At 43.1% G+C, this 12,701-nt stretch overlaps 1 protein-coding gene across 1 annotated transcript in view; it reads left to right on the top strand.

Moving 5' to 3' along the window:
- NCS1 (neuronal calcium sensor 1) overlaps window positions 1-12,701 on the top strand; it is a 103,515-nt gene that overhangs the window by 61,265 nt on the left and 29,549 nt on the right. Inside the window, exon 2 of the mRNA XM_044663981.1 lies at window positions 5,311-5,335. Coding sequence (XP_044519916.1) covers window positions 5,311-5,335 — 25 coding nt within the window. The remainder of the gene's footprint in view (window positions 1-5,310; window positions 5,336-12,701) is intronic.

Here is a 12,701-nt window from a genome sequence, read left to right as displayed (position 1 = left end):
GAGATGAAAGGGATATTAAACCCCCAAAAAAGCAACAAAGCCAACCTTTAAAAAAATCTCCCAAACAAAAATATTTGTTTCCTTTTTTAGCTGAATAAAGAATTTACCCTTGGGCACCATTCATGGTTCAGTAGGTTTACACGGAATGGGGGTGGAGTGACTGGGTTCCGGGCTTCCTTCTTGTTCCTGGAATTGAAGCCTTCAGTGAAAGGTGCAGAGAGGGCCTGCTTCTTGCTGCTTTTCTCCAGCAACCTTAAACTCTGAGGGAGCGCAGGAAGGACTGGCGTGGGCATAGGTTGTTGGGGACGGGAAATCCAAAAGCTTAGCTGTCTGCAGGTCTCTCTCAGCCTTTTGTTCTCCTCTTATGTGATATAATGGAAAGAACTCAAGGCTTTGCCATCAAGCCCCCTTCTTGCTACTTACTAGTTGTGAAACTTGGATAAAACACTTGCTGATTTTGCATTTCAGCTTGCTTATCTGGGAAACAAAGGAACCAGATTTGATGTCTAAAATTCCTTATAAACATGTCAGTGGTTCTCTGTTATCTCTGTGTGAATATACATGCATCTCTGTACATTTACATCTCTGCACACGTGTGCCCATGTGCACAAACACACAAACCTTCTTTGCTCAGTTAGGGATTTTTAGGGAGAGGGACTGGGATTTCCTGTGTAGTACAGTCTGATTCTAGCCTTCAAGGTTACCAGGAACTCATTCATTACTATCAGAATCTCTACCTCAGGCCAGGATTGAGTAGAGATATAAAAATATTGAATATCAAGGCTGATATTATAGATATCTGATATAAACCAGAGCTTTAGGAGCAAGAAATGTTAGCGCCTAGTCCCTTAGGGACCATTTAGTACTGTAGCCCCTTTTTATATATTAGGAGGCCAAAGGGCAGACTGTTATCCAAGGTCACCCAGTGGCTTGGGACCAGAACCCAGGTTTTCTGGTTCCCAATCCAGAATTCTTTCCCTTATATGCCATTTCCTCTTTGAATTGAGAATTGAGGAGACAGAGAGGAAATAAGCCTGGGTCACAGGATCATAGATTTAGCAGTGGAAGGGATCTTAGGGGCCATTAAGCCGAACCCTCTCATTTTACAGATGGGACAGTTAAAGCATAGACGGGTTAAGTGATGCATTCAGGGACATGAAGCTATTAAGTATCTGCTGTGGAATTTGAATATAGATTTCCCTAAGTCCAAGCTCAGACTGGGTTTAGGAACTTCTTTAGGCCCTATAGCTCTTCATCTTGATCAGATTTGCTAACCTCCAGAGAGTTAAAGGCAGCATCTTAATGGCGAACAAATGTCCATGTCTGGTCCAAGGAGGAAAGAGAGCAGAGATTTCATCTGCACTTGGCCTGAGTCAGAGGACCCGTGAGGGGATAGGACAGAACCTGACATTGTTTGAGTTCTAAGAATGATATCCTTCCTCCTTGTCCAAATTTCTGGTTTCCCTGAGGATACTTTCTCCCAACTCTCAAGACTGCCCACCACAGAGAAAATATTTCTAGCTAGCTAACATTTGCTGATTACTTGTGTGCAAAGGACCATAGGATTATAGATTTATTTAGAATTATAAGGTCCCTTAAGTGTCATCTAATTGACACCCACCTCTACCACAGACACTCTTTAAAAAAAAAGCCAAAAAAACCCTTTGCTTTCAGGCTTAGAATTGATACCAAGTATAGATTCTAAGACCTAAGAGTAGTAAGGGCTAAGCTATATGCCCAGGGTCACATAGCTAGGAAGAGTTTGAGGTCACATTTGAACCCAAGTCCTCCCAATTCCAGGCCTGGCTCTCTGTCCACTGAGCCACCCATCTGTGTCCCTCCCTACTCCCCTTTATAGATGCTAGATGACTTGCTCAAGGTCGCACAGGTCATAAGTGGCAGAGTGCAAATTTGAATCCAGATCCAGATCCTTTGAATAATGCTTTTTCCACTGTGACAGGCTGCTTTCCATAGCTGTTTAGTTTTTTTATTATTATGATACACTTAATTGTCATCATCTTCAGGCCTAGCAGTATTCCTCTGGTTCTTAATAAATGTTTCTTAAATGAACTGATGAGTGGAAGATGCAGTTCCTCTCTTTGAGGACAGCTGTAATCCAGTCAACATAGAGCAAGGGCAGTGGTCGCAATTGGCTGAGCAAAATTCTATATCCCATCCAGAGTTGTTCCCAGGGAAGCTGCTCTTCTGGCTTCTACCTCCTTGTGCCCACCCTTGGTTAGACAACATTGTTAGAAACTACCTGGTGGAAAGCTTGTCTAAGTAGTCTTTGCCCCTATTGAGTAATGGGATTAGATCTCTTCCTTTATTCTCTTTCTCACTCAAGAAAGTGTCAGCTCAAATCCTGCTTTTTGCAGGAAGTCTTTTCAGTCCCCTATACTACTAGTGCTTTCCATCTAAATTTTTTTTTTCTGGGTTATACATGTCAGGCAAAACTTATTTCCATATTATTCATTTTTGTAAGCGAATAATCTTTAAAACCAAAATCCCAAAATATATACCTAAATAAAACAAATGATAAATCAATATGTTTTTATCTGTATTCGTACTCCAACAGTTCTTTCTCTGGAGGTGGACAGCATTCTTTTTCTTTAGTCTCTCAGAATTGTCCTGGATCATCATATTGTTAGTAGCAAAGTCTATCATATTTGATTGCCCCACAATATTGTATTGTAATGTTCTCCTGGTTCTGCTCATTTCATTTTGCATCAGTTCCTGGAGGTTCTCCCAGTTCATATAGAAAACCTCCAGTTCATCATTTCTTACAGCACAATAGTATTCCATCACCATCATATGCCACAGTTTGTTCAGCCATTCCCCAACTGAGGGACATCCCCTTAATTTCCAATTCTTTGCCACCACAAAAAGAGCAGCTATAAATATTTTTGTACAAACAGATCCTGTCCCATTTAGCGCCTTCCATCCAAGCTTATCTCCCAGTTCCACTGTATATATCTTGTATGTCCAGATTTTTGAATGTTGTCTCCCTTATTTGAATGTGAGCTTCTTGAGAGTAGTGGCTGTTTTTTTGTCTTTTTTTTTCTCTTTCCCCGAGACATGACACAGTGCCCAGCACATAGTAGGCACTCAGTAGATGTTTGTGGATTGACTTAAATGAATGGTAAGGAGAGCTGATTATCTGTTTCGGTAGATGTTAATGTTGGAGAGTGTTCCCTGTGAGGGGTTTTCCTTCTATTGCTGTCAGGCACATCTGGGCGGTGCTCAGTTTAGGAGAAAGCTTCTGTAGTCGTTAGTAATAACTCAACACAAACAATCCATGGTAGTTACTTAAGCGATGCCTCCTTTGAACCCTGCCAAGCAGCATAACCATCCATCAATATGGAGGGCCTTGCCCGACCGAGGCCTCTGCTCCAGACCAAACACTGGATTGAGTTATTCTCAGGCTGATGTTGCTCCTTGAGGTCATGTGAGTCAGGACTGTCTGGGGTGGGGGCTGCGGTTTCCTTTCTTAGGGGATGTTGAGTGTCTCGGAGGGCTCACTCCAGGGAGGCTCAGTCCGTTAGCTCTGACATGTCCTACTGCAGGGCGACACAGTCTGTCTTGGCCTCCGTCCAAAGGGGTTCCAGTACCAGAAAGACTTCATTAGAATGCTGCGCCACTCAGAGCAATGCCCTGCTCTCGGTTCTTTAACAGAAGAGACCGTGTTTTATTTGTCTTTGACTCTTCCATAGTGCCCATCACAAAGTAAATCAGTAAATGTCTGTTGATTGATTGATCCATGACCTGGGCAAGGAGATAAGACAAGTAAGAATTAAAATCCTGCCTAGGCTGATTCTTAGAACTTGGTCATTGGAGGCAGGCTATGAGATCCCAGTTGGAGAGTGATAATTGAGGCTTAAGAATACTATGGATTCAGGGCAGCTAGATGGTTCAGTGGATAGAGATCCAAGAAATCCTAGGTTCAACTCTGGCCTCAGACCCTTCCTAGCTGTGTGACCCTGGGCAAGTCATTTAACTCAAATTGCCTAGCCCTTACCACTCTTCTGCCTTGGAACCAATATTTAGTATGGATTCTAAGACAGAAGATAAAAAGTTTTTTAAAAAAGAAGACTATGTATTTTTTGCAGGGAATGATGGTGGGTCAGGCTCCTAGCACTGGGTGCTTTGCTTAAAGAAAGTAATGTGAAGGGTTGCCTCATCACAACCAATGTGAAAGCCTTCTTGGAGAAGGGAAAGATTCTCAATCATTCAGAAAGCATCTATTAAGACCCTACACTTTAGTCGGTTTTGGGGGACAAAAGGGAAATAGCCTGTCCTTGAGGAATTCAAGTCTGAGTCTATATACATAAAGGTAAATTCACAGTACACTTAAGGTAGTTTTGGAGGCAGAGCATTAGTAATTGGGAGATCAGGAAAGCCCTCACAGACACTATGGCACTCAAGCTGATCCTTGTAGGATACTAGAGATGCTGAAAGGCAGAAGTGAGGAAGGAGTGAATTCTAGCATGGGGCACAACCAGTGCAAAGTCCCAGAGACAGGAGATAGAGTGACAAGCATTAGAAATTTCAAGGAAGACTATTTGGCTTCACTGTTGAGTAAATAAAGGGCAGTAATGTGCAGGAGGGCTGGAAAGGTAGGGTAGGACTAGGCTGTAAAAAGCTTTAAATGCTTTAAATTTGAGAGAGATCTATATATATTTGTGTATGTGCTTCATATTTGCAAATATGTTTATCAGATGTGTATACATACATTATGCATGTGTATGAATATACACATGCACTTTATATTTGAAGTGTTTATATTTGATCCCTAGAAGTAGTAGGGAACCACTAGAGTTGATGAATTAAGGGAGGAACATGATTGATCAGTCCTGGGCTTTAGGAAAATGACAGTTAGGCATTCAGGACTTTTCTCTTTGAATTCTGTTGACAGTTATCTGTAGCATGGTCAAATGGGAGTATTGCTTTGGAAGGAGTTCAATAGCTCTGAGTGCTAGTCCCTGCTCTTGGACTAAACTCACCCTAAAACTTTGTATCCTTTGAACATTGGTTTCCCCATCTACAAAATGGAGGCATTGAACTAGATGCCTCTATTGTCCCTTCTAGCTCTAATATTTTGAGAATGCGAGTGTGAGAGAATTGTGTGTGTGTGTCTGTCTGTGTCTGTGTCTGTGTCTGTGTCTGTGTCTGTGTACATACACTATGCCCTCTCCTTCTCAACTTCTGACCGTGTGTTGAATTTGTACTGAACCTAGTAACTGACTGAAGAATGTACTTAATAAATGTTGATTGGTTAACTGCTAAAACTTCTTTGTTCTTTTCTCTTTGCAGTTACTGAGAAGGAAGTTCAGCAGTGGTGAGTACCTGCTTTCCCATTTCTTATACCCTCCAGATTCTCTTTAGGAGAAAATGGGGCTACTTTTTGCTGAAAAGTCCAGGCTTAGATAATGTGGATGTTGGATGCTACGTGAATATATCTGAATGCAGCGTCACGGTTTCCCCTATCTCATACCCTTGGTCCTTTAAGAAACTGATTTTTCTCATCTGAATCCTTCTGATGGAGCTCAGTTATGATTTAAACGAGGCAGGGTTTTTGTTTGTTCCTTTTTAATCTGGGCTTTGCACCCAGTGGGTACTCTTATAGTGGTTCCCCCCAACCCCAATTGCTCTGCATATTACTGACATTTAATAATGTTTGTGGTATTTTATATGACATTACACTTCTCATATCTTTGCCTTCTATAGGCTGTCCCCCAAACCCGGAATGCTTGCTCCTCTCTTCTATCTCTTGGGATTACTCATTTCTAGGAGACCTCAGTTCAAGTGCTACCTTCTAAGGAAAGGTTTCCTGACACCCACATCCCTCTTGCTAGGACTCTCCCTTACTCTCCTGACATTATTTGGTATTTTTATTTTCCATACGATTTGTATTTATCTATGCACAGGTTAATTACCTTTAGGAACCTGTGAACTCCTTGAGGGCAGGGACTGTCTCTATTTCTTTTTTTTAACCTTTGTATTGGTAGAGTATAGGATAGTGTCTGGCAGGCACTTATGCGTGTTTATTGGATCGAATTGTTCATGGAATTTTTCCAGACATTATGTCCAAGGTCACCTTTATATTTAGCTGTCTATGGAACTGACTTTAAACCTCTTTTACCCAAATGTGTTTCCAGACTTTGGTCTTTCTGGTAATTGGGCTCCATGTCAGTTCACAGCCATACTTTTGGTGAAGCAGCAGAGTCCTGGTTTTCCCCATCGTCAAACTTTCTGGGCTTATAAGAAAAGGCAGAACATTTTCTCACACCAAGCAAGGGAATTGTAAATGGGGAAGTATGGGCTCATTATCAAGGGGGACTGGAGGCAGGAAAGATGGAGGCCTTTTTCCAGGCTGGACTAGGGGATGGATATTGAAGGCTGTGAGCATGTCTGGTTTATCGTAGGGATTTTCCAGGCAAAGGAATGGCAGGATGTGACATAGGGAGGTTTGCTGCTGAAGGAGCCAGGTGTCTGGGGAAGTAAGTAAGGGTTGGGATGAATGCAGAGATCTGAGGCCTTTTCCCTGGAGTCCAGAGTAGATTTTCAGTGACTGCTAAACCCCTCAGTCTGTATCTCAGCATCCCCATCCACCTGGAGTGTTTGCCCACTTCATAAGCTTCTGAACCCCTTCGTACACTCTGTTCATGTGACATTTATCCCATTTATGACAGCTTACATTGTAATTACCTGAAGGGCAGAACCTATGATTCTTGTTTCTTTTTTTTTTTTCTTTTTCTTTCTAACTAATCCAGGACCTAGCCTAGCATCCTAGACCATAATAATGCTTAATAAATGTTTGTTGAATGAAGGGAGAGAAATTAGTTTCTTCCTATCAACACATGGATTAATACTCAATTACCTAATATTTACAGAGATTTCTGAATATTTCCTGCTCTTCTGGATCTGAACTTTTCCTTTCCTTAAAAATTCATTTAATTAATTAATTAATTTAGGGTATTTTTCCATGGTTACATGATTCATGTTCTTTCCTTCCCCTCCTCCTATCCCCCTCCTGTAGTCAATGAGCAATTCCACTGGGTTTTACATGTGTCATTGATCAAGACCTATTTCCATATTATTGATATTTACACTAGAGTGATTGTTTAGAGTCTACATCCCCCAATCACTGGATCTGAATTTTCTAGAGGATATGGCCTTCTATAGTCAAGGCCCCTCCAGGGATGGTGAAGACATTCCCTTGGGTGCTGAGTCAGAGGGCTAGTCTTTGATAGTGGGGCAGTGGAGAAGTACTTAAAAGGGTCTAGCTTCTCATACTTGGGTTTTTAAGAGGAAATGAGGGTACAAAAGGAAAAGGAGAGATCTCTGGTGTGGGAGGGCAGCCAGGGTTTGCTGTGGCCTATTTTCTAAGTAGAGACAGCCCTGAGGATCCAAGGCCACAGGAGTCCTGGTAGACCCAGGCTGGGCAGTGCTTCAGGGAGAGACAGGACCTGAATCCAGATGAGTAGGAAATGTCTTTCCTTCCTCCCTGAGCTGTGACTCTGCAGCTCTGAGGCCTCTGCCTGGTTGGCTGCTCATCTGTGTGCAAAACACAGACCTGATTTCCTGCTGGCTCTGCCAGCTGAGAGGGAACTGAGAGATAGTCCCCATCTTAGTCCTTCTATCCTGCACTTCTAGGGGCTGAACAGGGAGGAGGAAGGGGAGGGTGAGAGGCTACAGAAAGACAGGGTGCAGGGCTCTTTTTTTGCTTGAGGTTCACTTCCATGACTACCTATTTTGGGATCAGAGGGGCAAAACAGATTCACAGAGTATTTTTGAGGAATCATCCTGAATAGTTCCAGGAGGAAAAGAGAGCCCCTCCGCTTCCCCAACCCCTGTGCTCCTTCTTTCTCCTCCCTTAGGGCCTACAATACCTCTTTCTCCCTATAAATGAGGTAGCAAGGTATAGAGGATTGAATGCTGGATTTAGGGATAGGAAGAACAGGGTTCTAATCCAGCCTTATTAGTTGTATGCTGTTGTGAGGAAGATTAGTTAGTAATAGTGTTGGACCTAGCAGGAAGGGCTGGAGGATTCCAAGATGGAATGAAGGAGCAGGAAGTAGGGCTTGTGCTCTGGGAGAGACTCCATTAGTGGTTGGTACAAACTGTTGCTAACCCTGGGAGATCTCAGAGTTAAGGACACCCTGCATCCTGATTCCCTGGGATCCTTCATTCCATCTTGGAATCCTCCAGCCCTTCCTGCTAGGTCCAAAACTATTACTAACTAATCTTCCTCACAACAATGCCCCCTGAGCAAATCACTTTTTCCTTCTCAGCTTCATTTTTCTTCATAGGTACATTTTATAGTGCTGTTCTGGAAATGAAATAAATTTTATATATCTATATATCTACATATATAAATAAATCTGTGTGTGTATGTGTATGTGTGTGTGTGTTATATGTCACTTTGCAAATCTTGAAGGGCTATATAAATACTAGCTGTTATTATTGTTACGAGTGAGTCCAGCAACCCTGACTGAACTTTGATGGGTTACTAGAAGTACCTTGTTAGTCACATACACACACAGTTTTTTTTTTACCAATGGGAAAACTAAAATTTAGAGAAAGCATGTGATTTGTGCAAGGTCACACAACCAGTGTCTAGAATTCAGGGTTTCTGTCTCTGGTTTAGTGTTCTTTGTTCCATTTATATACGCCTAGGATCTGGGGGGGAGGGATGAGACTGGAGAGTGTTCTTTCTCTTCTTTGGATTTACCCCTGGCTACCCAGAACACTTGAGTCCCAAGCATACCTTGGCTTCCCTTTCCTTCCCTTAGCAGAGAAAGTCTTGAAGTTGCTTATCTCCTCCCCAACCCCATGTCCATGAGTCATGGGTTGGAGAACCTGATAGGAAAAAGTCTTTCCCATCCCTTACTCTGGCCAGATGGAGGAGCTCAGGGCATAAAAGGTCTAGGAAAAGGGTTGTAGAGATGCAGAGAGGATTGTATAATTTTAATTGTACAAACTTAATTGAGGCAATATGGAAAAGTAGAAGAGGCAGAGAAACTTGGGTTCTTGTCTAGGTTTTTGCCACTGACTTGCTCTAGTTTAGAATAAGTCACTCTCTTGTTGGGTGGGTCATTTGAGGGTTGGGTCATATGAGGGTTGGATCAAGGATATCTTTCAGCTCTCTGTTCTATGGTTCAATAATTCTGGGATCTAGGTGATTCTCTTTAACCTCAGAGGGGGCCCGCTCTCCCCTGCGCTGATCCCCAATACTCTTTAGTACTGGTATGTTCCTTTTATTACCCCTTCTGCCACTAGTCAAGATTTCCCCATTCTGATTCTTGTGACTAACCACTTCTTTAATCATTTTAAGATTAGTGCCTGGTAACTACTTTGATAAACTTAATTTTCTTGGAGAAATGTAATGGTCACTAATAATTAGTGTTACCCTTCTAGGAAATACCATTTGCATTTTAACTGGACCCTTCCAGGGGCAATATCTTAACCCAAAGGAGGTATACCAAATACTGGGGATTTTAGGCACTTGTGAGAAGCTGGTTGGAAAAGGAATATAAAGTTTAAAACAAGGAGAGATTTTAGAGATCATCTTGTCTAATACTTAAAGAAATTAATTTAGACTTCACTCACTGAAAGGTCAAATACTGAAACTAAATCTTAAATACTTTGGCCATGTAACAAGGGGAACAGGAATCATTGGGAAAGACCCTGATGCTGGGAAAGGTCGAAGGCAAAAGAAGACAGCAGAGGAAGAGATGGATTAAGTGTGCCATGGAATCAATGAACATGAATTGGGACAGTCTTCAAAAGATGGTGCAAGATAGAAGGACCCAGTGTGCTATGGTCCATGGGGTCACATGCTGAATAACAGCAAGAGTCCGACCTCCTTATTTTGCAGATGAGGAAACTGAGGCCCACCGAGGTGAAATGAGGTATTCATTGCCACCCAAGTAAGCACTAGAATCAAGTCTTTTGACTCCTCATCTAGCTCTTTTTAGCATAAGATACCTTGCTACTGCTCCTGGGGGCAGGTGGGACTGTCACCATCGCTCAAGTACCACTGAGGGGGTGGTTGCCTAGATGTAGTACGAACCCAGCTTGCTGCTCAGCCATGTGCAGGCAGATACCAGAGAGTACAACTCCCCCCTCCCTCCACCAACCCCTCTCACATTCTCATGCACCAGCTCAGTTCCCCACCCCCAAGGGGTTTCTGGGAAAATAGAGCTGGCAGCTGGGGAGGGGAGCAGATTCCAGAGACAGTGCCAAAGCCTCCAACAGGGATCTAGCCCAGGTGGTGGGTGGGAAAGCATACTTCCAAGCATGTACGCTCCCCTGCACTCTAGTCTCCCCTGAGGAGATATATTCGTGTGTGTGTGTGTCTATGTGTAGATGGGGTATGTTGGGGGTGGGGGGGGTCCTAGGCAGGGTAGATGTCCAAAGTGGCAGGTGCATATTTTCTTCTGGATTTGTCCCTTAGCCGCTTGAAAATTCCTCTGCTTGATTTAGTACTTCACTAGAGGGAATTGAGGGCAGCGAGGGCCAACCTGTCTTTGCCACCTGATTTCACAAGATGGGGAGGGTGAGGAATGGGTATTACCAGGGGAAAAAGCTGGGAGCTCTTCAGGGACAGCCTTATCCTCCTCTCTCTTTTCCCTGCTGGTGTTTGATTTCTCCCCCTTCTGGTTTTCCCACAAGAATAGAAGCAGAAATTTCAGAAAACAATTTGTCTTCTCCTGCTGTTCTGTTTGTTCTTAATGGCCCCTTCCAGCTTCTCATGTGGCTCTTATTATTGCCGGTGTGCCCACTTTAGCCTGTTTCAGTGATCATCAGGAAGGTGGGTGGAGTGGGCTAGTGTGAATGGAGGAGGAGGAGAAGGACCAGGCGTTCTTCTTTGTCAATGTCCTTTCAAGCACCTAAAGGCACTCTGGGACACCTGGCTGTGGAGCAAGTCTACAAGCTCTGGCATTATTCTTCTGTTGTGCAGATGGGAGAAGCTGAGGTCCAGAGGAATTGAGCCACTTACTCCAAATCCTGGAGGGATTTGGAGGAAGCGATAGTTAATGGGAACTAGAACTCTTGATCTGCTTTTCACTCTCACTCTTCCCCTCCCCCCAAGTACTTTCTGCAAATATCTTTCCTCTGTCATAATTTCAATCTTTGTGCTAAAAATGTCCCTTGGATCATTCTGGGTTTGGCCTTGAAGCCTGGGGCTGTAATGGAATGAGACTAAAAGAAAGTCGGTTAGAGAATGCCTCTCTTGGGGGCCGTTTTTGAATGATCTGCTACTCCGAACCTGCTGCTAAATTTCAGCTGTTCCTGGCTTTGAGATAGAGGACTGGGTTGTGGCTCTGAACTTTGATGCCTCCATTTCCCTCACCATTTGGGAATGCATAAATAAGTAGCATTTAAATATTGCTTTAAGTTTTACAAATAACTTGAAAAACATCTCATTTTATTCTCTCAAGAACCTGAGGAGGTAGATTGCAATTATTGTTCCCATTTCACATTTGAGGAAACTGAGGCAGACAGTGATTAAATAACTTGCCCTGGGGTTGGATTTGAATTCAGGTCTTTCTCTCTTCAGATCTAGAGTCCTATCTGTCATGCCACTTGGCAGTCTCTAGTTATAAAACTGATAAGCATTGGTCAAGCACAGCTGCTGAGACCAAAAGTGTGTCTTATGCACCAAAGAGTTCAGGGTTTTTGTAAATACTTTTCCCCTACCCAGTCCATACAAGATCATTGATTTAGAGCTGAAAGGAATCTTAGAAGGCCATCGAGTCTAACCTCTCATTTTACAGATAAGGAAACTGAAGCACTGAGAGATTTTTAAGTACCTTGCTCACATAGCTGGTAAGTTTCTGAGGCAAGATTTGAATCTCAGTCTTCCTGACTCCGATGCTAGGTGAAGCCTGGGATAAAAACTGTTTTGAGAGAGGTTTCTTTCCTAGGCACAATGGCTAAGAACCAAGCTTTTTCACATGGCACTTCTGACTCCCAAATCTCTTTGGCACTAGCAAAAGGGCAAAATACAGATGTTAGAATTTAAGGATTGCTGTCTAGGCCACATACTGTGGGCTTAAGCATTCAGTCACTGCCCTGGCAGGGAGTTATAAGGACTCCTTATAGTCCCAGAACTTACCTCGGAATTAAATTCATACCACAGTATTCTGATTCATCTCTTTATCTGGATTTTTTTTTTAAACCCTTGTACTTCGGTATATTGTCTCATAGGTGGAAGAGTGGTAAGGGTGGGCAATGGGGGTCAAGTGACTTACCCAGGGTCACACAGCTGGGAAGTAGCTGAGGCCGGGTTTGAACCTAGGACCTCCTGTCTCTAAGCTTGACTCTCATTCCACTGAGCTACCCAGCTGCCCCTCTTTATCTGGATTTTTGCTTCTTTTCTGACACCAGTCTCAAATATCTGCTTTAAGCCAGTGGTTCCCAAACTTTTTTGGCCTACTGCCCCCCTTTCCAGAAAAAATAATACTTAGCCCCCTGGAAATTAATTTTTTAAAACTTTTAATAGCAATTAATAGGAAAGATAAATGCACCTGTGGCCATCACCGCTTCCCCGGATTGCTGCAGCACCCACCAGGGGGAAGTAGCACCCACTTTGGGAATCACTGCTTTAAGCTGTTGTGTCCATACTAGTGAGTTCTCGCAGCCCTGGATTTCTTTCTCTCTTTCTTCCTTCCTTCCCTCCCTCCCTCCCTCCCTCC

The sequence above is a fragment of the Gracilinanus agilis genome, chromosome 2 (assembly GCF_016433145.1).
Source record: "Gracilinanus agilis isolate LMUSP501 chromosome 2, AgileGrace, whole genome shotgun sequence".
Taxonomy (NCBI): domain Eukaryota; kingdom Metazoa; phylum Chordata; class Mammalia; order Didelphimorphia; family Didelphidae; genus Gracilinanus; species Gracilinanus agilis.
This window is presented reverse-complemented; position numbering and strand designations above follow the sequence as displayed.